The sequence below is a fragment of the Lithobates pipiens genome, unplaced genomic scaffold (assembly GCF_037356315.1).
Source record: "Lithobates pipiens isolate NorthernLeopardFrog02 unplaced genomic scaffold, aLitPip1_a1.2 Scaffold_8, whole genome shotgun sequence".
Taxonomy (NCBI): Eukaryota; Metazoa; Chordata; class Amphibia; order Anura; family Ranidae; genus Lithobates; species Lithobates pipiens.
Window position 1 is genome coordinate 471,049,477 of NW_027507903.1, and position 27,123 is coordinate 471,076,599.

A 27,123-nucleotide genomic window follows, 5' to 3' on the forward strand; every position below is an offset into this window, starting at 1 on the left:
TGGGATGACAGCTATGCAGAACAATTTGATGCAGTGTGCGGGGTATGGTCTGAGCACTGATAGGCGGACCCCTCACCCCTTCAACCTCTGCAGCAATGCTGGCAGCACTTATACATCTATTTCCCAAAGACAACCTCTGGATATAAAGCTGAGCACATGCACTCAACTTCTTTGGTTGACCATGGCGAGGCCTGTTCTGAGTGGAACCTGTCCTGTTAAACCGTTGTATGGTGTTGACCACTGTGCTGCAGCTCAATTTCAGGGTCTTTGCAATCTTCTTATAGCCTAGACCATCTTTATGTAGAGCAACAATTCTTTTTTTCAAATCCTCAGAGAGTTCTTTGCCATGAGGTGCCATGTTGAACTTTCAGTGACCAGTATGAGGGAGTGAGAGCGATAACACCAAATTTAACATACCTGCTCCCCATTCACACCTGAAACCTTGTAACGAGTCACATGACACCAGGGGGTGAAAATGGCTAATTGGGCCCAATTTCGACATTTTCACTTAGGGGTATTCTCACTTTTTTGCCCGCAGTTTAGACATTTATGGGTGCGTTGAGTTATTTTGAGGGGACAGTAAATGTACACTGTTATACAAGCTGTAAACACACTACTACTACATTGTAGAAAAGTGTCATTTCTTCAGTCTTGTCACATGAAAAGATATAATAAAATATTTACAAAAATGTGAGGGTGTACTCCCTTTTGTGAGATGCTGTAGATACATTCATTGAAATTTAGATTTATTATTTACTTTTTATCTATCTACTATATACAATATGAGCCCCATAATACTATCTAGCCATCTACAATGGGCCCCTTAATATTCTGTATCCATTCTCTATGTATTGTTCCTGCAATACACTCTGTATGCTGTATCTATCTACTATATGGATATCACTCTATTTTGTGTGATATTCCAGTATTGTCTTGGCCCTCTAATATAAATAGAGTCTCCTTTCTGCCACTGCAGTTGAGGACTCTATAATGAGATGGAATGTGTTTTATCCCTAGTACAGTCTCTCTAGTCGGTTATTTAATATTAACGGTATATTGTATAGTATGTAACTGATACACAGTTAGTCTGCCTTCCTCTGCAGCAAGCACTGATATATAATGTATTTTTATTCCGATACAGTCTCTGCTTCTAGTTCTTTATATTTTTTTAACATTTCCAGTTTGTAGCACAGTAACTGCAACATGTTATTTGGTGCAGGTTGGTTTCCCTCAGACAGCGCACAAATTTTGCAGACCCACCGCAGACAAGTCCAACATTAGTGTCACATTTCAGGATCCGACACATCAGATGGAATTCCTGGCGCAACGTGGCTCTGTGCTCTTGTAAGCTTCATCACTGGTGATTAAAAGGATAAAACAAGCTATTATTTTGGTTTTGGGTGGAGAACAGCAAATGGAATGACCTTATATGGTGGGAAGATTACAGTGCCACAGCTTTTTGTGTCACCTGCTCACAGTCAGACTCCCTGATTATCATTATAGAGAACCCTGGGTGACATTATCATTATCATTTATCAAGTGGTTGGGGGGTAGCAAGAGATTCTTCTGGGAGGAATTTACTTGTTGTTTAGCATAAATGTAGCTAAATAAAAAAAACAGAAAAGTCAGCACAAGGCACATAACTTACAGTGAGAAGAATGTGTCCCTTACGCTGATTCCTGCTCTGTTAGTAGAAAGTCTTCTCCATCCATAACACCCATCCCACCTCCACTAGATGCGGTGGACGTTAATACAACCAGGGGTCTGTCACAGACTCTGGTCAAGAAAGCCCAACTATAGCGTATAGCCTGTACCTGTGTACCCATGTAACCAATAAAGGACTCTTATTCAAGAGCATCCGAGTTGCCAGACCTTTTTGATTCAAAGCCCAACTATGGCCACCCTTTCTGCCCAGCTGCTCTATTCCCATAAGCCGTGCTACAGTTTTTATGAATGAAACGTAATCTATGAATAGAGGAAAGGCGGGTGATTGATAGGTCAGCCCTTCTATTTGTAGATCACGTTTCATTCATAGGAGCTGTATTATGGCTTCTATGAATGGAGTAGCTGGGCAGAAAGGGCAGGCATAGTTAGGCTCTCCTGATGAGAGCCTGTGACAGTCCCTTAGTTGTATTAAGCCTCACTGCACCAAAAGATAGGGGTTAGGGGTAAGGGGCATGGATGGAGGAGGACTTCTACTAACAGAAGAGGAATCAGAACAAGGGACACATCCTACTGATTGTAGGTTATGTCCCTTGTGCTGATTCTTCTTTTTTCTGTTTTGAATTTCAGCCTTTAAGCAGCAGCCATGCAGAACTGAAATGTGAATTTTGGGTAGAGTTGTTAGCAGCTGAAGGAAAGGGAAATAATGAGCAGAGTAGAATCTGTGTGGAAAGAAATCCAATCAGGAAAAGGTAGGCAGAGCATTAAGTGGGAGGTGTTATCAGGAACTGCAAAGTGCAGCCAATTAGATCCCACCGCTCAGTTATTTTAAAGTGGTGAAATTGATTGGTGAACTGATTTACAGTTTGTCACTTCAAGTTAGTTAACTTTCCAAATTCCTTTCCATCTCACTAAAGCTGGGAATAGACAAATCGAAATTCAGCCGGTTCATCAGGGTTGAATTTCAATCTGAAAATAGACTATTTGTGCCCAGTTTAAGTCAAGAAATCTCGTAGAGTTCAGGAGGTGGATCATGTATAAGCCATTTTATTTACTGGCGGGGTAATTTTCCCTCCACATTGTCTGGTCACCATCGCTTATCAAATAAATCCAAACTCAGGTTCAACACTCATACAAGAAAATTAAATAAGTCTATTTTATGTGTCTGTAGTAGAATGTGCATTCAAATGGGCATTGTTTGCATGGACATTCTATTATAGACACACATATTAAACTAATATTTAGTTTTGTTTTGATTCACAGCACTGTCCCAAATATTCCACCTCTTATATTATCACTCTAAAATCATCAAAAACACAAAGTGCCAAACTTTAAATAAAGTGCTCAGTGTCCAAATAATACATACGGTCTTTGCAATACAGTGCTGGTGCTTGGATATCTTGGGCTGAGGCACCAATCACTCCGCTGCTTCACATCCATCGATGTCAGTGCCGTGCCTCCCTCAGATGTTCCCACACTCATCAAAGCTTGTGGAATCTATGCATAAGCATTAAGAGTCATGAGCACTTTTGATGCATGTTTCACTAGCATATATAGGCTATCTGGATGTAAACTTTATTCCTTACCATAATCCAATGTGGTAACTGGACTCAGTACCTGTTATATCTCTCACCATGCAAAGAATAAACATGGGTGCCCCCATAGCATAATTCCACTTTATTATAAAACACAGAAATTGGTTTACACTCACTTAAAGATGAATATAACAGATGAGAATGCTGAACTCGGAAGAACCACTTGCAGCTTGTGCTCCATAGGCCTGGATGTGATGTCACCAGTTAACTCCGGCCCAATGCATTTCTCCCCTTCAACGGGGCATCTTCATAAACTCGTTGGGTGGAGTTAAACAGCAACATCACATCTGGCCCATGGAGCACACGCTTTGAACGGTGCATCTGGGTTCAGCGTTCTCATCGGTTATAATAATTTTTTAAGTAAATAATACTATTAGTAATTAAAGCGGAATTACACTATGGGAACTCCTGTTGTATATGCTTTGCATGGTGATAGATATACTAGATACTGAGTCTGGTTACCACATCAGAGGAGCAGTGGAGGACAGAGAGAAAAAAATAAGTCTACATCCAGAGAACCCATATATGCCAGTGAAACCTGCATTATAAGCGCTCATGACTCTTCTTATGCATATAGTCCACAAGCTTTGATGAGTGTGGGAACACCTGAGGGGGGCATGCCACTGACATTGATGCATGTGAAGCAGTGGAGTAATTGGTACATCAGCACAAGTTGTTGCACGATTGCACACAATATCCAAGCACCAGCACTGTATTTAAAAGACTGTATTATTTGGACACTGAGGACTTGAAAGTTTGGCACTTTGTGTTTACATTATGATGATTTTAGAGTGATAATTTTAGAAATGGAATATTTGGGACAGTGCTGTGAATCAGGATACTATCAATTAAGGTTTTAGAACCTTTGTAACATAGGCAGTTCTTTTAATTTACAAACATTTATCATGTTTTGTTTGAGCTCATGCACACGGACGTTTTAAAAAACTGGCTGCAAAGCTAGCTCCGATGCCTGGAAAAATTGTTGTTAAAAACGTGATTTTTACCGCGTTTTGCATTGGCGTTTTTGCGCGTTTTTGCGCGTTTTTTAGCGTTAGCGTTAAGTAGCGTTTTTTAAGAAACACATCTCTTGGCTATAGCACTCAGAAAACAAAGAAAATATGTTGCGCGTTTATGCGCGTTTATGCGCGTTTTTGTGCGTTTTCCCGCGATTCGCGTTTTTACAGCTCTAGCTCCACGCCACGGAACGCACTGGTCCTGGGTTTTTTTTACAGCTTAAAAACGCCTATGCCATTTGCAGCTCAAAAACGCCTAGGTGGGCATGAAGCCATAGACTAACATGGACAGCCGTTTTTAAGCTGCAAAAAAAGCTCAAAAAAGTGGCTGTAAAAACGTCCGTGTGCATGAGGCCTTAATGTTTTATGAGTGCTACACTTGAGTTTGGGTTTACTGTATTTTCTTACTGTTGTCGATGTTTTCTGGTATGTTCTTTCATCCCGAGCCTCCTTTTTCATTCTCCCTCTTAATTTCTTCCTTCTAGGCTCTCTGAAGCAGATAAACAATGTCTGTGGAATTACCGCCACTGTATGAACAAGCTGCCAGGTAACATTTCATTGCTGCTGGGCAGTGCAGCCGGTTGGGATCCCCCAACTATATCCATCATGTACCGGCTGCTGCAAGACTGGAGCTTCTCAGATCCGCTGGAGGGCCTGAGCCTTCTGAGCCCCTGGTGAGAATTTCTTTCTGCAGGGTTCAGGTAGAGTAATGGGCGCTTTAAGAAATATTCTCTCCCTTCTCCCCTGCTGACTAGCTTTTCTGTTCTATTTCTACTGTGCATCATTTTGTTCCTCAAATACAGCTCACTGATCATTGTGTTATCTCTGCTGACCATCATCAGCTAAGCATGTACAAAGTAGGAATCCCTTTTATATTACAACCTATTTTTGAAGCAGTTCCCCATCATTGTCTTATATTTAAATTTTCCATAAACAGCTTTTTATGTCCAGATTAAAATGGAGATTTCCCTAGTATATAGTAACCCCACAACCAGTATTTACCACACACCTCACCCTGGATTTATCTCCCATGGTATTTACTCCACCCCCGGGATATTAGTTTCACCTCAGTATTTATATCCTGCTTCCCTAAATTATTCACCCTCCCCATTATTAAGATACCCTTTGGTATTTATCTTTCACCTGATTATTTATCCATCCCTAGTATTTATTTACCTCTTGGTATTAATCCCCCTTTCGGCATTTATGGCCCCCCTAGTATTTATCACCCAGACTGTTCTCCCCATCTTGCAGGTTTCTTTTACTTTGTCTAATGGTTCCCAATTTGCTCCAGCTTCTCAGATGGAAACATTCGTGATGCGGCCTGTCGACAGATTGGTAAGATGTCAGATGATGAATTGCTGGAATTCCTGCCACAGCTCATTCAGGTTAGAATCCCACTGTGCTGCATACTTTGAAAAATTATTTCAATAAACACCTACCGCAATCTATCTTCCAGCCAGAGGCATTGTGAGACTCACAGGGCCCAACTTTCATTCTTCTGTCATCCTAAATGTCATCATCCTCTCTTTCCCTCTGTTATCACCCCTCTGCCCTCTGTTAACATCCGACTCTCCCCTGTGTCATCATCCACTTCTCCCCTGTATCATTATCCTCTTCTCCTTTGTGTCAACACCCTTCTCTCCTCTATGTCATCATCCTAATTTTTTCTAAATATCACCCTCCTTTCTTTCTTATCACCCATCCTTCTTTTCCCCATGTCATCATCCTTCTTTCCTCCATGTCATCATTGTTTGCTCCTCACTGTCACTATCCTAATTTCCTCCATATCATCATACTCCTTTCTCTTTGTCATCATCCTTCTTTCCTCCATGCCATCATCCTTCACTCCTCTGTGTCATCATCCTCTTTTCCTCCATATCATAATCGTTCTCCCTGTGTCACCATTCTCATTTCCTCCATATCATCATTCTTCTCTCATCTGTGTCATTATCATCCATCTCTCCTCTTTGTCATCACCCCCCCCCCCCGTATATATAGGGTGAGTACTACTTCTGTTTGCTAGGTGGGATTCTCATTTTTTATTTATTTTTGCATATATTATCTTTCCTTTCCCCATGCTATCATCATACCTGACTCTTTGTCTTCATCCTTCCTTCCTTCCTCTATGCCATCATTCTCTATTCCTCTATGTCATCATCCTCCTTTCCTCTGTGTCCTTCACCTCCCCTTTGCATCATCACCGTCCTTTCTCCATGTCATCATTCTGCTTTCTTCCATATCATCATTGCGATCTCTGTGTTATCATCCTTCTTACCTCAATGTCATCATCCTACTGTCTTCTGTGTTATCATCCTTCAATTCTCCATTTCATCATACTTCTTTTTCTTCCATGTCACGATTCTCTGCTCATCTATGTCTCTGGGCTGGATGTGGCCCGCGGACCATACTTTGGAAACCCCATGTGAGTCTGCCTGGACTGCCGCTATCATATCCAAGATGGTGGCGCTCAGCAGCAGTTTCTGGGCTTTTGAATGTCTATACAAGGAAGGGTTTTACAGCAAACAATATGCCTATAATACATTCAATACACATAATCTTATAGGAAGATTGTTGATGACATGAATGGTTTAGTGACAGGGTCTCTTTAAAGGTTCCAAGCATTCCATCTGCCGCCTTCCATCTTTTTTGCTGACAGTTATTTCTTTGGCAGGCAGTAAAGTTTGATTGGTGCCTAGACAGCAGTCTGGTAAAGCTACTCCTTGAGCGATCGCTGCGATCTGTCCAGATCGCCCACAGATTATTCTGGTGAGTTTTTCTGTCTTACACAATGTTAAGTGAAGTTACCAATAATGCAATACATTTTTTAGTCCACAGAGGAGAAGATAATTATTACCAGAGTGATCAATATTTCATGCAGGCTATGAATAATCTGTATAATTTGGAGCACAGCCTGTGAGATATACGACAGTATTTATATTTTATAATGTTATTATATTTATATATTCCTAAGTGTGTAGATACTGGGTAACTGATCCGCTACTTCCACTAACACGGTATTCTTAGCTCACTGCTTATTTTTTATTTGGTAAGCACATCAACGGTACCGAGATGGATGCATGGAAAATGGGGGTTGTGTGATGTACTTCTGAGCCATAAAATAGGAATGCATTGTGAGACATTGCACACCTCGTGCCTCACACTCTTCTTAGCAGCTGCAGCTTTGGCATTTTTTACTTTTTATTGCTCTCATGTTTGAGCAGAAACATTTTTTTGTGAAATAAACATGAATTTTGTTCTCCTCCTGCAGGCTGTTAACAGATGCTACAAATGAATCTCATTATAGACACTTGTATCAGACGCTGCTGGCAGCATTCCAATTCTGTATGGGGAGTGCCCTGAACGCTGAATTCTCCAGAGAGACTAAAATGATAGGAATTCTACAGAAAATCGCTGAGAGGGTCAAGAATGCCCCAGACGAGAAAAGACAGGTCTCTGCCCTCCTTGTATATTATTATTATTTTATTATTAGTAAATCAGGACTCTAAGCTTAACTTTTTGGACTATTGTCATTGTCAATTGTCAATACAAATAAGATAATGTTGATGGAAAGCATTTTATACAGAGATTATTACATGAACTTTGCAAAAAAAAAATAATAATAATAATTAACCCACTGACACTTGTGATTGATGTACAGTGCCTTGAAAATTTAGTCCTACCCCTTAACTTTTTCCACATTTTGTCATGTAAATGTGTTTTATTGGGATTTTATGCGATAGATCAACACAAAGCGGCACATAATTGTGAAGAGGAAGGAAAATGATAAATGGTTTGTAAAAATTTTTACAAAAAAATAATGTGTGGCGTGCATTTGTTTGCAGCCCCCTTTACTCTGAGACCCCTAAATAAAATAAAATAAAATCTAGTGGAACCAATTGCCTTCAGAAGTCACCAAATTAGTAAATAGAGTCCGCATGTGTGTAATTTAATCTTAGTAAATACAGCTGTTCTGTGAAGCCCTTACCAAGACATCTCTGTCCACCAAAACTGACAGGCCGGGCAAGGAGAGCATTAATCAGAGAAGCAGCCAAGAGGCCCATGGTAACTCTGGAGGAGCTGCAGAGATTTACAGCTCAGGTTGGAGAATCTGTCCACAGGACAACTATTAGTTGTGCACTCCACAAATCTGGCCTTTATGGAAGAGTGACAAGAACAAAGCCATAAGAAGTCCAGTTTGGGAGAAGCCGTGTGGGGAATACAGCAAACATGTGGAAGAAGGTGCTCTTGTCAGATGAGACTAAAGTCAAATTTTTGTGCCTAAAAGCAAAACACTATGGGGTTGATTTAGTAAAGGCATATCCACTTTGCGCTACAATTGCACTGCAAGTTCACTTGGAAGTGCAGTCGCTGTAGATCTGAGGGGAAAATCTGAAATGAGAGGAAGCTCTGCTGATTTTATCATCCAATAGTGTGCAAGCCGAAAGGCTGTTTTTTATTTATCTTGCATTTGCAGTGCACTTGTAGTGCAAAGTGTATTTGCATTTAGTAAATAACCCCCTATGTGTGGTGAAGAACTAACACTGCACATTGCCCTGAAGGCGCCATCCCCGCCATGAAACATGGTGGTGGCAGCATCATGTTGCGGGGATGCTTTTCTTTAGCAGGGACAGGGAAGCTGGCCAGAGTTGATGGGAAGATGAATGGAGCCAAATATAGGGCAATCTTAGAAGAAAACCTGTTATGCCGCGTACACACGACCGGACTTTCCGGCAGAAAAGGTCAGACAGAATCTTTCCGTTGGATATTACGATTGTGTGTGGGCTTCATCTGACTTTTTTCTTCAAAAATTCTGAAGTACCTAGAAATAGAACATGTTTCAAATAAGACCAATGGAATCAATTTCTATTGGGAAAACCATTTGTCTGTATGCTGGTCCGACGGACCAAATACGACGCAAGGGCAGCTATTGCCTACTGGCTATTGAACTTCCTTTTCTAGTCCCATCGTATGTCATTACATTCAAAACTAACAGATTTTGGTCCATTCGTGTGTGAGCAAGTCCGTTCGGTCGTAAGTCCGTCGTAACTCAGTCGGAAAGACCGTCGGGCCTTTTCTGCCGGAAAGTCCGGTCGTGTGTATGTGGCATTAGAGTCTGCAAAAGACTTTAAACTGGAGCGGAGGTTCACCTTCCAGCAGGACAACCAATCTAAACATACAGCCAGAGCTACAATGGAATGGAATGGATTAGATCAAAGCATATTCATGTCTTAGAATGGCATAATCAAGTCCAGACCTAAATCCAATTCAGAATCTGTGGCAAGACTTGGAAATTGCTGTTGACAGATGCTCTCCATCCAATCTGACAGAGCTTGAGCTATTTTGCAAAGAAGAATGGGCAAAGATTTCACTCTGTAGATGTGCAAAGCTGGTAGAGACATACCCAAAAAGACTCGCAGCTGTAATTGCAGCAAAAGGTGGTTCTACAAAATATTGCACGCCACACTTTTCGGATATTTATTTGTAAAAAATTGTGACAATCATTTTTCCCCTACACTTCACAATTATGTGCGACTTTGTCTTGGTCTATAGCATAAAATCCTAATAAAATGCACATACGTTTTTGGTTATAACATGGCAAAATGTGGAATCTTTCAAGGGGTATAAATACTTTTTTAAGGCACTGTATCACGTTTAGTGGAATTTATTGCTGGGAGTTTATGTTGATATATTTGGCAATTCCTGCAACTGAAAGCTGATTGCAAGTGGTTAAAATTGTCTTAAAATTGTGGCGTGTGTGGCAAACGTCTGACTGCACTACCTTGTACTCACCTTTCCTCTAAATAATTTCCTACACTGTGTCTTTTTCCCCCTTCTCCTGTCATCCTCTATATTGTCCCCCCTCTACTGTGTTCTCTTCTCCCATTTGCTGTCATCCTCCATATTGTCCTCCCCTCCACTGTGTTCTCCTCTCCCCTCCTTTGTCAATCCTTCTTATTGTCCTTCCCTCCACAGTGTCCCTCTCTCCCCTTCTCTGTCATCCTACGCATTGGCCTCATCTCCACTGTATCCTTTTCTCCCCTACACTTTCATATTCGCTATTGTCCTCCCCTCCACTGTGTCCTCCTCTCCCCTCTGTTGTCATCCTCTGTATTGTCCTGCTCTCCACTGTGTCCTCTTCTCCCCTCCACTTCCATCTTCTGTATTGTCCTCCTGTGCACTCTGTACTCCTCTTCCCTCTGTTGCCTTCCTCCATATTGCCCCTTCTACTTTGTCCTCTTTCCTTTACACTCTCATCTTTCGTATTGTCCTCCCTTCCACTGTTTCCTCCACTCCTGTCTGTTATCATACTCTGTATTGTCCTCTCTATTGTCTTGGTCTCCCCTCTGCTTTCATCCACTGTATTATCCTCCCCTTCACTGTGTCCTTCTCTCCCTTCCACAGTCATTCTTTGCATTATCCTCTCCTCCACTTTGTCTTTCTCTCCCCTCCATAGTCATTCTTTGTATTGTCCTCTTCTCCCATCTGCTGTAATTGTACATATTGTTCTCCTCTCCGCTGTGTCCTTTTCTCCTCTCCACAGTCATCCTCTATATTGTCCTCTTTTCCAGTGTCCTCTTCTTCCATCTGCTGTCATCCTACATATTGTCCTCCCCTCCACTGTGTACTTCTCTTCTCTCCACAGTTATCCTCTGTATTGTCTTCCCCTCCACTGTGTCCTTCTTGCCCTTCTGCAGTCTTCTGTATTGTCCTCCTCTCTACTGTGTCCTCTTCTTCCTTTGCTGTTATCCTTCATATTTTTCTCCCCTTCACTGTTTCCTCCTCTGTCCTCTGCTGTCATCCTCCTTATTGTCCTCTCTCCTACTTTGTCTTCTCCCCTCCTCTTTCATTCTCTGTATTGTGTACACTTCTACAACGTCCTTTTTTACAGTCTGCAGTCATCCCATGTATTGTCCTCCTGTCCACTGTGTCCTTTTATTCCCACTGCTGTCAGACTCCATGCTGTCCTCCCCTCCAATGTATCCTTCTCTCCCCTCTGTTGTAATCGTCCATATTGTCCTCCTCTCCACTGTGTCCTCTCTCCTCAGCAGACATCTTCTGTATTGTCATCTGTGACACACCCAGCCAGGACAGAGGCTTTTGGAGAGGACTGTAGGGTGGCCTCTTGTCTATTGACTATGGGCCCTGGCATTTAAGGAACACTACTCTTTGGGAGGTGTGTGCCTGGAGGTCCGTTGCAGACATGGACTTGAATCAGAAACAAAACCACACCACACCAAGGGTCCCCCAGGCACACACCTCCCAAAGAGTAGTGTTCCCTTAAATGCCAGGGCAAGTCTTCTCCAAAAGCCCCTGTTGTGGTTGGGTCTGTCACATCATCCCCTCCACTGTGTCCTCTTCTCCCTCTCGGCTATAATCCTTCATCTTTAGCTCCCCTTCAATGCCCCCTCTAATGCCATCCTTTGTATTGTCCTCCCCTCCACTGTGTCCTCTTCTTCCCTCTGCTGCCATCTTCTGTATTGTCCTCTCCTCCGCTGTGTCTTCTCCCCTCCTCTGTCATTCTCTGTATTTTCCCCCCTCTGTTGTCCCCTCTGTATTGTTGTTCCTCCACTGTCATCCTCTGTGTTGTCCTCCTCTCCACTGTGTCTTCTCTCCTCCTCTAATAAAGTCTGATTGTCTTCCCCTCCACGGTTTCCTCTTCTCCCCTCTGTCATCCTCCTTACTGCCCCCCTCTTCTGTATCCTCTTGTGTCATCCTCCATATTGTTCTTCCCATGGCCGTGTCCTCTTTTTCCCCTCAACTGTATTGTCCTCCACTCATATCATCCTCTTCTTTCCTCTGCTGTCATCCTCTGTATTATCCTCCTTCTACATTGTATTTTCCTCCTTCTTTGTTCCACTGCCACCCTTCATATTGTTCTTCCCTGCACTGTGTGCTTTTCTACCTTCTGCTGTCACCATCTATAATGTCCTCCATTCCACTGTGTTTTCTTGTCTCCATGACTGTCATCCTCTGTATTGTCCTCCCTTCTAATGAGCCTTCACCTCTCCTCTGTTATCCTCTTTTATTGCCCTCCACTCCATTGTGTCTTCTCCCCTTCCTCTTCCTCATTATCCGCCCCCCCCCCCCCCTTTACTGTGTCCTCTTCTGCTTTTTGTTATCATCATCTGTATTGTCCTTCCTCCACTGTGCCCCTTCTCTCCCCTTCACTGTCATCCTCTGTATTGTCCTCCCTGCCACTGTGTCATTTCTCCTGCTCTGGTAAAGTCTGTATTGTGTTCCCCTCCACTGCGTTCTCTTCTCCCCCCTGCTGTCACCCTCCATATTGTCCTGCCCTCCACTGACATCCTCTATACTGTGTCCTCTTCTCTCTAAACTCTTTTCTGTCTATCCATTCTTCCCCGTTGTCTCTCCTTCCCTACAGTCATGTGCAGGATTTTCACAGCTTATTTAATCAGTGTATTCACTATTCTGCCTTTGTTCTCCAATCTGTTTTATCAAAAGTCTGTGTACCCCTATGCATCACACATTTTGAATGAGTGCACCTGGCTCAAAGCTGGAATTCCAATTCATAACAGAGGTGTTCAGTAGGGATGAATTCAGGGTTCTGTGCATTCCATTTGATTCACTCCACACCAAAACTGGCCAAACTGTCTTTATGGAGCTTGCTTTGTGCACAGGGGCAGAGTAATGCTTGAACAGAAACTATTACCACAGGATAGAAAGTGTACAATTGTCTAAACTGTTCTTGCATTCTGTAGTTTAACAGTACTCTTCCTTGATAACATTTGAAATCATTTGGAGGGTTTGCATACTTTTGGCCATATAGTGTAGATTATACACACAAATCATTCAATAGCAAAAAAAATATTGAAAAAACAAAGCATAGACAAACGTAATGTCTCCCTTATAAAGGTAAAGTTTACTGTAAACCTTGAATTGTTATTGCGGATCTTACAGAATAAGGACGGCTAATATGTATGAATAGAAAACAGCCCTAATATTCTGGATTGGCCAGTGAGGGGATCACTGAACATCAAACTTGTCCTGTAAATTCCCCTCTAATTCTCCTTCAGTTTTGGCCAGTGTTTTATGCGCCCAAAGAGCTATCAATTATTTACAGCATGAAATCTCCTCTCCACTCAGCTTGGCACTTTTATCTTGGCAAGTTTTATATAAATATACAAAAAGTGCATTAATTTCATTATTTATAAGTAGTGACATCAGAGCTGCTGATCTGCAGTCTGCAGTCCTAAAATCTGTGTATACTCACAATATGCTGCCAATCTGCAGGAGTTGAAAGGCATATATAAAAAATGAATGGAAAGGGTTATGGCAGGGACATTCAGTATTTGAGGACTGTGCACATATGGGAAAGATGTAATCATTATACCGAATTGTCAAGAAATCACACCCATGGTGACTTGTTAATTGGAGCAAAATCCTTGTCCAGAGGAGGAGGGAATGATGAGGTAGTTATCACAGCCTGCAATACTGTTGGCCACCACTGGACCAAGTTATGACTGAGTATACAGGTCCTAGCAATATAATGCACCAATCTTTCTGGAGTATGATTTATTATATTAGTACACAGATGGCCACTTATTAATTTTGGATATACTGTATAATATCCCCAAGCACACAGAAATATGTAATCAGAAAAGTAAAAGGAATACGGATCTGACGCCTACTTGAGACTAATACAAGATATTTATTTAGTATATATAAAAAATATATAACAGTTCCAGTTAAAAAAAAAAAAACCTAGGCCCCTCCTCCTTCATTTCCTCCCCATATATAACCCGCCTTATTTCCAAACCCAACCACCCCAGCTATGTAACTCTTTGTAATTCCCTCCCCCTAAAAACACCCCTGGATACTTAAATGGAAAAATCGGGAACACCCCGCATGGAGCCCAAAGATGGATGATGTCTCTGGGAGATATACTATGTGAATCCAGAGTAAATATGCAACCACCCTCTTAAATGTGATGCAGCTTACTGATATACAGCTCAGATGAGCTCCGTCCATGATCCTATTGTGGCTGATACTGTGTTAAAGTCCTTGGTGAGTCCTAAGAAATGTCCACAGTATATCACGGTGTGCATTGCTCTGCGTCCCTAATACCTGTTGGCCCAGCCTGATACATAAAAATGCACAGAAGTATGTGTAAAAGTAAAAATGGCAAAAATTAAAATGACATACAGCAATGTGCCTTTTTGCTGTTGAATAAAAAAGAAAAAAAAACCCCAGAAATAAATACAATTTGGACAATATTGTTCTACCCTGTTGGCAGGGGAACACCCGAAATTCCATAAACACTACAGTGGGGGGAAGAAAGTATTTGATCCCCTGGTGATTTTGTACATTTGCCCACTGACAAAGACATGATCAGTCTTTAATTTTAATGGTAGGTTTGTTTTAGCAGTGGATAACAACAAAAATATCAAAATAAAAACGCATTTCGAAAAAGTTATAAATTGATTTGTAGTTTAATGAGTGAAATAAGTATTTTATCCCCTATCAGCAGGATTTCTGGCTCCCAGGTGCCTTTTATACAGGTAACAAGCTGAAGTTAGGGGGCATGGCCTGGCAAGCAATGGAGTAAGACGTGCTGTGAGTGAGGTCCCGTCCGCCGTTACTCCTATTTACATCCTGTTCACAGAAATCTAGCCAGAAATCGAAGACTGACTGCTCACACCCTGGCGGAGTACCGAGGCCAGATGTCGCCCACCAAACGGAACCCTGGGGCCGCGGACAAGCTGGCACAATTTTGCCGTCTGGGAGCGGACCGGCAGGCTGAAGATGACGCAAGCACGTGCGCAGAGCGCCAGGCCTCAGACACTGCCAAGGTATTAGATGCCATAGCGGGACTCCAGGGGACACTGACGGCCAAAATAGACGATGTTAAAACAGACATCTCCCTACTTAGGCAAGATATGTCCAAGCTCCGGGACAGAGTTACAGAGGCAGAAACGAGGATAGGGGCGGCCGAGGACATCCTACACCCGCTGCGACACGCCGCGGAGGATATGCAAAGGCAGATACATATGCTGCACTCTCACCAGGACGACATGGAGAACCGCTTGAGGAGGTGCAACATCCAGTTTATTGGACTCCCAGAAAAGATAGAAGGAATGGATCCTGCCGAATACCTGGAATCCCTCCTTATCAATACATATGGAAGAGCAGAGTTTTCTGTGATGTTTGCGGTGGAACGCGCATATCGTATTCCTATGAAGCCAGCGCCGCCTGGAGCGCCTCCCCGCACATTTATAGCGACGTTTTTGAATTTCCGTGACCGGGATAAGATCCTAAGACTCACCAGAGAAAAAGGCAACATCCAAGTGGAAAATTCCAGAGTAGCGGTGCTCCCAGATTTCTCCAGCGAAGTGCAAAGGAAAAGATCCCTTTTCCAGGAAGTCAAGCGGCGTCTCCGCACACAGAACCTCAAATACGCCATGTTGTTTCCGGCCAGGTTGCGGGTCGAGGAGGATGGCCGTGCCCAGTTTTTTGATGACCCGGCGGCTGTGACAGCCTGGCTGGACCAGCGGGGTAGGCTGGCCTAGTACCCGAGAAACCAGAGGTCCCGTGAGTATCCCTGCCGCTTGTTTGACTATGCCCTATAATATTCTGGCCCCACACCACCACCATTGCGGTCCGCAGGGATCCCCTTTATGAACTTGGGGAATTGATTAACTTGTCCCATTTACAGGGGAGGAATCATAAAATGAGCCATCTACCGCTGTTATATGCCCGATTCACCCCGGGGGGACAGAGGAGGGGGGAGTAGGGCGGATGCTCCCCTGAAGATCTCTTCTTTATATATTTAGTACTCGTGACCCACCGAGTGCGTCACCTGGATGGCTGGAGGAGTGCAACGGACCTGACATGCTGTGCAATTTACTTACATGGGGCTTGCACCGCGGACTTATTCCGTATTGTTTTATTGTTGACTACAGAGCAGGGAAGGGACATGCCAGGATGGGTGAAGCGGTTAGACTCTCTTCCACATTACAACCGATAATTTGAAAGGCGGGGTAGCTCACGCGGAGGGATCCCAGGTTTACTGGACCCTGCCACACCGTGGAGCTCCGCTGATTGACAATGTGAAGAGTTGCCTCCAGAGGACACTTATCCTGGTGAAATATGCATGATACCGTTAATTATGATGTACCTCCAGTTGCGTTTTTACACTGGATGATGAGCATTGGGAATATAGTTCGGGAAGATATGCTTTCACCATGTTGGGGCGGTGTAAAGCTGGGTGGGAGGGGTTGGGTTCTATTGTTTGGTTATTATGTACATGGGAAATACCTATTTACTATATGCTGGTTGCGGTATGAACAATTGAAGGGAGGGGGGTGGGGTCGGGTGTGTACGGCCGGGGAGGGGCAAGCGGATAGCGCCACTCCCGGGTCGGCCGCACTGGAGCTGCATCGGCCCCTCGTGTATACGATGGACAGGGATATGGCGTCTGTGAAGTTTATGACCTGGAATATTAGGGGGATGTGTAACAAGATAAAACGAACCGCAGCTCTCAACTTCCTCAAGACCCAGAGGGCTGATGTAATAGTTATGGTAGAGACACATATAACAGGTCACCTCCAGGCGGTATTGAGGCGGCCGTGGGAGGGGTGGGCGTTTCACAGCACCCACACAAGCCAATCCCGGGGGGTCTCGTTGCTGGTGGCTAAGAAGACCCCTTTTGAACTGATAGCAATGGAGACAGACCAACAGGGCAGATTTGTGTTTATGCACGCCCTGCTAGGGGGGAGCTCATTTCTCCTTTTGGCCTGCTATGTTCCTCCTCCATTCACGTTTGAGGTGATTACAAAGGGATTGGCTTATATGGCACAGAACCCCTCGGTACCGGCGGTGTGGATGGGGGATTTTAACATGACAGGTCGGGAGGGGGGGTACAACAGACTGGCGGACATAGCTTAACCCGATTTGGCAAACTGATGACGGAATTTGCGTTGACAGATGCTTGGCGTCGCCAACACCCGACCACCAGAGCATATACCTGCCATTCTATTAGTCATGGCTCAATGTCTAGGATAGATCTTATTTTGCTCTCAAATATCCTGCTGCCCAGGGTGGGGGGGATCGGGGATGGCACCGCGGGCCCTCTCGGATCACTCCCCATGTTGGGTGACTATCACGTTCCCGGGCTCAACGCCCAAGTGGGTTTGGCGGCTGAACCCGTTCTGGCTATCTAGCCTGCCGGATATGGAGGCCATTACGGGTGAGCTGCGCCATATACTGTGCGAGACCGGAGTTACATACACTGACCCGACGGAGTGGGATGGGTTTAAAGATCATGCCCGCGGGTTGCTGTCCAGGAAAATTGACCGTTTGAAACGATCTTCGGGTCTAGCTGTGCAGCTCTCCATGACCAAATTATAAGAGCTAGAATTGGCCTACAATGCCGACCCCAGTGCAGACAAACTAAGACAGGTTAAATTACAGTCTAGATTGGTCTCCCAGCTCCACATGGAGAAAGCTAAACAACATATATTCTTAAGTAGACAACGGGTATTTGAACACGGGGAGAGGGCCGGACGACTCCTAGCATACCTTTCCAACCAGAATGACAGACCCCCGGTGGTGGTATCCTTACGGACTCCACAGGGCACAGGTGGCAGACTCATTCAGGGTTTTCTACCGGGAGCTGTATCAGACCCACCTTACACACACAAGTCAGGACATACAGGCAGAACTACACAGGATCGATTTCCCGAGGCTCAATGTTGAACAACTTAAGATGTTGGAAGCCCCTATTTCTACAGAGGAGGTAGCGGAGGCAGTGTCTCAATTGGCCAAGTCCAAAGTCCCGGGCCTAGATGGCCTACCCTTAGAATTTTATTCAACCTTCTTCGAGGACCTTACCCCCACTCTGACAAAACTATACCATAACATATTTAGCGAAGGGATACTCCCCCCATCTATGCAAGAAGCGCAAATTATAGTACTCCCTAAACCAGGGAAGGATCTGGGATACCCTGAATCCTACAGACCTATATCCCTTTTACAAGTGGACATCAAGATCTTGGCGAAGATCTTGGCCACTAGGCGGAATCGAGTTATACTGTCCCTTGTCCACCCCGATCAAACTGGGTTTATGCCAGGGAAGAATACGGCTATGAACATCAGGAGGCTATTTATGAATATACAGGCTCGCCATTAAAACTCGGGTTCGCGAGTCATTGTAGCGTTAGACACGACAAAGGCGTTTGACTCGGTGGAGTGGAGTGCCTCCGTAGTTTCGGATTCGGGCCCAATTTCCAAAAATGGATACGTATTCTATACCAGTTGCCTAAGGCCAGAGTTTTTGTCAATGGGTGGATGTCGGAGCAGTTTCCACTGGAACGGGGAACCAGACAGGGATGTCCCCTTTCTCCTCTCCTATACGCCCTGGCGGCAGAACCTTTGGCCATGGCAATCAGGGCATCCCCGGACATAGAGGGCCTGCGTGTTGGAAATACACTGGATAAAATAGGTCTATACGCGGACGATGCGCTATTATATTTGGCTGATCAGGGTCTGTCTCTCCGGGCAGCACTGACCATTATCGAACGCATGGGCAACTATTCAGGGCTACGTATGAACTGGGACAAATCCCAAATTCTCCCTATAGACCAGTTTCCACCGCCACAGAACACCCCGGAGCTTCCTCTACAGAGGGTGGAGGAGATTAAATACCTGGGGGTACAGGTCACAAGGGATCTGAGGGACTACTGACCACGTAATATAGTGCCCCTGTTTACGCTGCTTAAACTTAAGACACAGGCCTGGACCAAATTGCCGCTTGGGGTTATGGGCAGGATTAATTTAGTGAAAACTGTACTTTTGCCCAAAATTATTTTCGCTCCCGGACTTGCAGGAATATTACCTTGCAGCACAGCTATCCCATCTTCACTATTTTAATACAACAGAGGCCTCTAGGTATCGAGCCCTGGTAGGGGACAATCCGGGAAATCCTATAGTGACCCCACTGCAGGCTATCTTCAGGGGCGGACAGGTGCACAGACGGACTCATAGATACAATGATGGCATGCTGGAACACCATCAAAAAACCTGGGATACGGCCTTAAGAAAACTAAGTATAGGGCACATCTACTCGCACACACCACTTTGGGCCAACAGCCATTTGGTGGAGTTACAGCAGCTCCCGGATGCGGGACTTTGGGCCTCGTACGGGGTGGTACACCTATACCAGGTTATGACGGAGCTGGGTCCAAAGTCGTTTCGCTCCCTCCAAGAGGAATTTGCGTTACCACAGCGATTGCGGTTTGGCTACCTCCAATTGCGCCATGCTTTGAAAGCCCAATTTAGAAATACAGAGCTATCTCTGACACGCCCCCCGCTCATTGATATACTCCTAGATGTAGACTCCAGAAAACTAATTTCCAATCTCTACTCCACACTTCATCTCCCCAAACAGTAGTGGTTATCCAGAAGAAAAAGGCGGCCTGGGAGCTAGATATAGGTGATGTTACTGACACTGACTGGGATGAAATCCTAGATAATGTCCCGAAGATGTCGCCCAAGCTCTCGGATAGATTGACACAACTCTACATTGTCCATAGGTCATACTTAACACCACAGAGACTAGCTAAATTCAGACAGGACCAATCATCCAGCTGTCCCGCTCGAGGGTCACAACCCTGGTACGTTCTATCACCAAATCTGGGAATGTGATAAATTGCAGCCATACTGGGTGCAGGTAGTTCAGTTCTTACATGATGTCATGGGTTCCCCGGTGGCACTAGACCCAAGACTATGTATCTTGGGACTGTTGCCCGATATTGACATCGACAACCATCAAGCAACATTCATTCACAAAACCCTGTTTGCAGCCAGGAAGGCAGTGGCCCGTATGTGGATGAGGAGTTCTCCTCCAACTATTGGCGACTGGAAACGAGATATTAATAACACGCTGCCATTTAAAAAATTGATATATCAATACAGGGGGTGTTTGCAAAAGTTTTCCAAAGTATGGGACAAATGGATAGGAGATGGGGAAACTTGTACGTAAAGCTGGGCGAATGCAGGGGTTTAAGTGCAGTAATGTTCAGACGAATCGCCAATGGGACACTGAGAGTAAAAGAAAGAAGAAAAAAAAACGACCTGCCCGACGGGAGTATGGTATAACATGTGCTCCTTCCCTTGGTTGGTCACGGCATAGTGGGTCAATTATGTATACTGTTTACGCTGTAATATCAGATTGGTTTGTACTGCTGTGCCATTATGCTGTTTCATGTGTTTGTATTATTGAGCGTTGACTGTGTATGTAACCGCATATATTTAATAGAGTTGGTTTTCCCCCCAAAAAAAAAAAAAAAACAAGCTGAAGTTAGGAGCACTCTCTTAAAGGGAATGGTGGTGGGAGTGTCATGGACTGGGGCTCTATGAGTGCCGCCGGCACAGGAGAGCTGCAGCTCATTGAGGAAACCATGAATGCCAACATGTACTGTGACATACTGAAGCAGCGCATGATCCCTTCCCTTTGGAGACTGGGCCGCAGGGCAGTATTCCAACATAACAACCCCAAACACACCTCCAAGACGACCACTGCCTTGCTAAAGAAACTGAGGGTAAGTCTCCAGACCTAGACCCTATTGAGCATCTGTGGGGCATCCTCAAACGGAAGGTGGAAGAGCGCAAGGTCTCTAACATCTACCAACTCTGTGATGTCGTCATGGAGGAGTGGAATCGGATTCCAGTGGCAACCTGTGAAGCTCTGGTGAACTCCATGCCCAAGAGGGTTAAGGCAGTGCTGGAAAATAATGGTGGCCACACACAATATTGACACTTTGGGCTCCAATTTGAAAATTTTCACTTAGGGGGGAACTCACTTTTGCCAGTGGTTTAGACGTTAATGGCTGTGTGAGTTATTTTGAGGGGACAGCAAATTTACACTGTTATACAAGCTGTACACTCACTACTTTAAATTGAAGCAAAGTGTCATTTCTTCAGTGTTGTCACATGAAAAGATACGATAAAATATTTACAAAAAATGCGGGAGGTGTACTTTTGTGAGATACTGTATCTTTGAATCGCTCTCCAGACAAATACAATTTTGATTTTTCATTCCACTCACCTTATAGAAGTGTGGGATGGACTCTGAGCATTTGCCTATCACCTCTGGAGGTTATAGGTTCTATGGACCAGTCAGCTGGGTGACTGAGTCAGTGTTAAGATTTCCAACATCAGTGCATCATCCCAATTGCAGAAAGTCTAAACATAACTTGGCTTATTTGAACAGGGTCCATTTACAATTATGTCAGTGCCTAGGGTGTTCTATAAGGCCTCCAATGCATACCGTCAGAAGAAATAATTTTATTCTTTCTGACAAATAATATTCTGCTCTAGGAATAATGAGCGGGGGTTCCTAGACAGTGTGGAGTTTCAGTTCATAAAGACCATGTTATGTAACGATTGGGTGCCAGATGCTGGGCTGCATGATCACCCCATGTACTTTTCAACCCATTTATGCCTGGATTTGTGTGTAGTTCCTTTGAGCATGCTGGGATACTCTGGGCACAAGGCTCTGCAGGGTAGTCGCGGCCTGTGGCCTATGATATGACACCCCTTTGCATGAGCTCACAACTTTAGAGATACCCAGGCCTGGCATGACCAGTGTTCTCCACCTGAGTTTTCAAAAGTGTAAGCAGAGGCAGTTATTTAGTCTGCCACTAGGTGGCTGTGTCGAGGAACAGTGTGTGGTAACATAGAATAGTGAAATCAGGTTCTAGATCACTTTTAGCTAGAGCCTTCCTGTAGTGATGCCATGAATGAGTCAGTGGACATATACTGTTAATGCCTGGTTAGGAGTAGCTCAATGCAGTCAGGGATGAGAGCCAGATACCCCATCAGCATGCAGGTGTAGTCAGCTGTGTAGAGACTCTGGATAGGGTTAAAGGACAGAGAGAGATAGTTCTACACCCAGAAGAGCCAGCTGTAGTCTTCCTGTCTCTAATGGGTGAGGCTACAGTGGGTTGCAAAAGGCTTTTCAGGCCAGGCCAAGTGTTCTCTGCAGTGAGTTACATCACCCTGGAGAATCTGGGAGAATTGAACTGAAGCTAGAGGTTCAGCTGCAGTAATCCTGTCTCTGGAGCAAGTAGTGAGTCGTGAGCTGGATACATAGAGCCTATGTATGGCAAGTCAGAGCCCACTGAGTGAGTACTAAGGACCATGGAAAGGAGAGAAACTGTCTAAAGGGAAGATGGCTTAAACGTGATGTAACTTGCTCATTTCACATAATGACAACTACGGTACGTCCACTTAATGTGATTGACAAAGTAATGTTTAGTGACCACTGATAAGAGTATCTATAAGATGTGACTGGTTACTGCCACCTCATAGTGCTCACCCTCAAAAGGACCCACTGATTTTGTCCCAGGTTCTTTTTTCACACTAGTATTGTAGCATCCAGGCACCAAGTAACTTTTTTGATGCTCTATTGTAAGTTGAACGTGGATAGGGTGCAGGGAGGCCATGGGATACTCTAGTATCACTATGTGAAAACACAAGGACACTTTCTCAAACTTCTTAATGCAGTCCCTTCAGTAGCAACTAAGGCACAAAGCAATATAGAGAGACCATATAAAACATCCCACTTTAAGCAAGCTCTGGCGCTGATGTACAAGGAATAGAAACAGCACAGTCACTAGGATCCTACACATAGGTCTGTACTCACAAATGTCTCTGGATACTTGGATGCTTCCTTCCAATATCAGCCAGACGTTTCTCCTGTGAACTCTCACAACCAGATCCTTAGTGAAAATCCCCCAATCAGTTCCAGCAAGATCCAGTAGAACAGCTCCCTCCCAGTTCTGACACAGCTGGGACCTCAATTATCACTAGAACAGGCCCCCGAGCTCTGCCTGAGCTGGGAGTTCGATAACCACTTGTGAAACTTCAGCTACTTAGCCCTTTAGGCTGTGAACTTCTCGTCCTGGACAAGAACCCTGCTGCTCTAGGCATCAGATTATTTATGCACACCTCCGCCACCTACTGGGCTTACCCCCCCCCCCCCCCCAGGGATTGGCGAAGACCACATAAATATTCTGTTGGTCCTTCCCCTCCAGTCCCACTACATTCTAGAATCCACTAGAAGACAGAGGGAAGCAGTTGAGCCCGCAGCCAGTGAAACCTAGAACAGCCCAAAACAATCCCACACTGCTCCACTGACTACAGAGGAGTCCAAAAATGAATCTTACCTGACATTTCTACTAACCAGTCTTGGAGGGTGCTACATTATGGAGAAACATCAATAAAGTATGGACACTGTACTATTGGTGTGGACAATTCTTTTCCTTTTGAAAAATACAGGGTAATGGCTGGGGATGTCATGGGAAGCCTGCGGCATGAACTTTGGCACAATATAACAGTGGTAGAGGGCTACAAGCAGGTGGGTTGTTGATTTTTGAGGTGGGGACTTGTATCTCTTGGCGCCATTACACAGCCAATCAGATGCCCTCCTAACTCATAACTGCCACAGGCTTTTCAGCAATGAGTCCACACAGACACAACCTAATTACCAGGAGACATTCCCAATAGAAGTTAGGACAAGGAGTCCAGAAACAGAAAATATTTTCAATACTTTACTTGAACAATTAATTAATTCCATATTTATATATTTTAGTCATCCTGTTTCCAGGTGATGTCATAATCCTTAGTTGCAAACAATCATTAGATAAGTGAGGAGAGAGAGTTGAGGAGTAGCCCAGTCTTTTACAGGGGTTGTCCATAGTCCTGCTTCAGTAACAGCGGACACGTGTATATAAAAAGTCCTGCATGTTGCTTAATTCCCTTCCTTCCCTGAAGAAATTCATACGGAATGTTGAAGCGTGGCCCCAGTTATATCTTCTCATAGGCACCCATGCCAAACTAATTATATTTTAGCCCTCTGCCCAAAGAGCCACACTGTTGGCAGAAGCAGGGCTGGTATTACCTCTAAGTGACCTTTCTATTCACTGCTATCATGCATTTAGGGACCTCTGTTGGGTCCTACGGCACCCGCACTGCCTAATCCATATGGTACTCTAGCGCCATCTTGTGGCAAAAAAGAACAAATACACTGGGGAACCTACCTGCCCTTACATTTTTTTTTTTTAAACGTTATTTTTTTCTCAATTACAAAAAGTTATTTCTTAAAAACAGTATATCTTGTACCTTACACAAATCAATTAATACATTGTATTCCCCCCTCTCCCCACCTCCACCCACGCCATGCAATCCATTATTTAAACATTATTGTCTAATATCTCTCTACCTAGAGAAGGAGAGATCAAAAATAAAAGCAAAAAAAAGGAGGAGGGGGGGCGGGCAGATGGAAAGAAGATCATCTTCCAACTCCCTCCTCCCTCACAAGGGGCAACCCATCCTGTCCACATCTTCACAAACTTCCTATAATTGCCATGCCTAGTAAACACCACTTTCTTCTCCCAAACTGTTGCATTTACTATCTTAAACCATATTTCAACTGACTGAGGGCTCTGAGCCTTCCAGTTTTGTGCAATCAGTTTTCTCGCAAGGAATAAGCACCTCAGTACCACAGCTATAGTACCTGTAGGTACTCTATCTTCCTCTATGCATCCCAACAGACACGTCCTGACGTCTGGTACTAGTGTGGTCTTAAAAGTTTTATTTATTCTGTCCACTATTCCTACCCAGTATTGAAACAGCTTCGGGCATCTCCTGCCCTTACCTTACACTCTCTCCTTCCCTGCTGCTTTTGCAGTTGCAAGGTCTGTAGAATTCTTTTGAGGTATTGCTAGGTAGTTTGATTACTTTTATCTACAGTCACAAGCCTGCAGGCTCTGTCAGAGACCTATTGGCAGCTAGGTGTTATTTCAGGTCTGCAGGCCTAAACTATATTTTCAGATGATAAAATTTGTGAACATTTGTCTAACCTATTCGTCACCAGTTTAGGACAAATATAATCAAATTAGCAAAATATCATCTTACTTTTGTGTTTTAATGTCACACCACTAAAGTAAAACTTTTTCTGTGGTATTATTTACTAGCTAAGACAGTTCAAAATTATATTATGAGAAAGGGTCATGTGATCTCTTTTCAGCTGTCATCATCAACTGACACTATGCAGCCGTGCCATGTTTTGTAACCCATGGCAAACATTCATAGCTACTCAGGATTAGACTTCTCCCATTGATGTGGTTGGTGCCTGATAATAAAAGAACTGTGAAACTGAGCTCTAGATACAAAGCAAATTCCTTTATCCAAAATATGCTGGTAAAACAGATTAGCAACAGGTTACCAATCATATTTTACTGAATGCTCCCCATGTATACTATTGTTCAGGTTACCTGTCATTTTGCAGACGCTTGTCTTTATCACAAAGGTGTCACTTTAGAGAGCGAGAAGTAAAGGGGTTGATTTACTAAAGGCAAATCCACTGTGCACTTGGAAGTGCAGGCACTGTAGATCTGAGGGGAAGATCTAAAATGAGGGGAAGCTCTACTGATTTTATCATCCAATCATATATAAGAAAAAATGCAGTTTTTTTTTAAATTTCCTTTGCATGTTCCCCTCGGATCGACAGCGACTGCACTTCCAATTGTACTTGTAGTGCAAAGTGGATTTGCCTTTAGTAAATAAACCCCTATGTCTGGGTTTTGCTGGAGACCTGTAGGCTGTGTGAGTACACAGGTGTGAAGATCCATTATAAGTCAGGCCTGATCATAGCTCAAAGGTCCTATTCGGAGACAGAGACTTTAGGGTTTATTTACTAAAGGCAAATCCACTTTGCACTACAAGTGCGCTGCAAGTGCAGGAAACGGAACCGCTTCAGGCAAAAAATTGACACACCTGATCCAAGGTGTTGATCCTGGATCATCACCGTAGGCAATATCAAGAAGAGAAGAAAAAAATTGATCACACACTTGTATCCAAAAGCTGCTGTACAATTTTCTTTATTGTCATGAGCCAGACAAAATTGCAAGGAGGATCAGTTGACACGTTTCACACGAAAAGAACCATTGTGAACAAGCAATTTTGTCTGGCTCATAACAATAAAGAAAATTCTACAGCATCTTTTGGATTCAAATGGGTGATCAATCTTTTCTTCTCTTCTTGGCACTGCAAGTGCACTTTGAAGTGCAGTCGCTGTAGATCTGAGGGGGGACATGCAAAATAAAAAGAAGCATTTTTGCTTGTACATGTTTGAATAATAAAATCAGCAGAGCTTCCCCTCGTTTCAGATCTTCCCCTCAGATCTAAAGTGACTGCATTTCCAAGTGCACTTGTAGTGCAAAGTGGATTTGCCTTTAGTAAATTATCCCCGATGTATGGCGATAGGTGTGTGCTCCAGCTAGGAGAAATTAACCACTCAGTAGACAGTACCCCATGTGGGTGAGACACTTTACCTGCGGGACTAGGAGAGTTGGGATAGTTGAGTGAATTGGGAATATTGAGAGAGCTGAGGCAACTAGTGCATCCAGGGGACTGGAGGGGGTCTGTTAGTCTCTAAAAAATTGAGAGAGCCCAGGGTGCTAGGAGAACCATATCTAGAGGCCAGGAGTGGGCCCATGCAGTAAAGTGCTGTATCTAAGCCTGCATGAGCCTGAAGACCCCATGGTCAAGGAGGCCAGAAGTGTTACTGAATAGAGTCAGATGACTTGGCATTTTTTTTGTTATTTGTTTTACTGTTGGGAAACCCCTGTGTGGGCAACCTGTTGTCAAGGCCTTGCTTTTCCTTTTAATGAAAGTGGGCCAGAAAGCCCTTAAACCACAGTTCAGACTGGCATTACTCATTAAAAATGCTCAACATCACTGAGCTTAATCAACCAGTATCACAAAATATGTAATGCCGCTCATAGATGGAGCGATTTTCTTTTCTGCAACCCCGCTGGGAGAACACA

At 44.0% G+C, this 27,123-nt stretch overlaps 1 protein-coding gene across 4 annotated transcripts in view; it reads left to right on the forward strand.

Moving 5' to 3' along the window:
• PIK3C2G (phosphatidylinositol-4-phosphate 3-kinase catalytic subunit type 2 gamma) overlaps positions 1–27,123 on the forward strand; it is a 182,884-nt gene that overhangs the window by 58,579 nt on the left and 97,182 nt on the right. For all 4 annotated transcript variants that reach the window (XM_077468636.1, XM_077468635.1, XM_077468634.1 and 1 more), the window contains 5 exons: positions 1,220–1,344; positions 4,756–4,944; positions 5,565–5,658; positions 6,945–7,039; positions 7,542–7,722. In XM_077468636.1, coding sequence (XP_077324762.1) covers positions 1,220–1,344; positions 4,756–4,944; positions 5,565–5,658; positions 6,945–7,039; positions 7,542–7,722 — 684 coding nt within the window. The remainder of the gene's footprint in view (positions 1–1,219; positions 1,345–4,755; positions 4,945–5,564; positions 5,659–6,944; positions 7,040–7,541; positions 7,723–27,123) is intronic.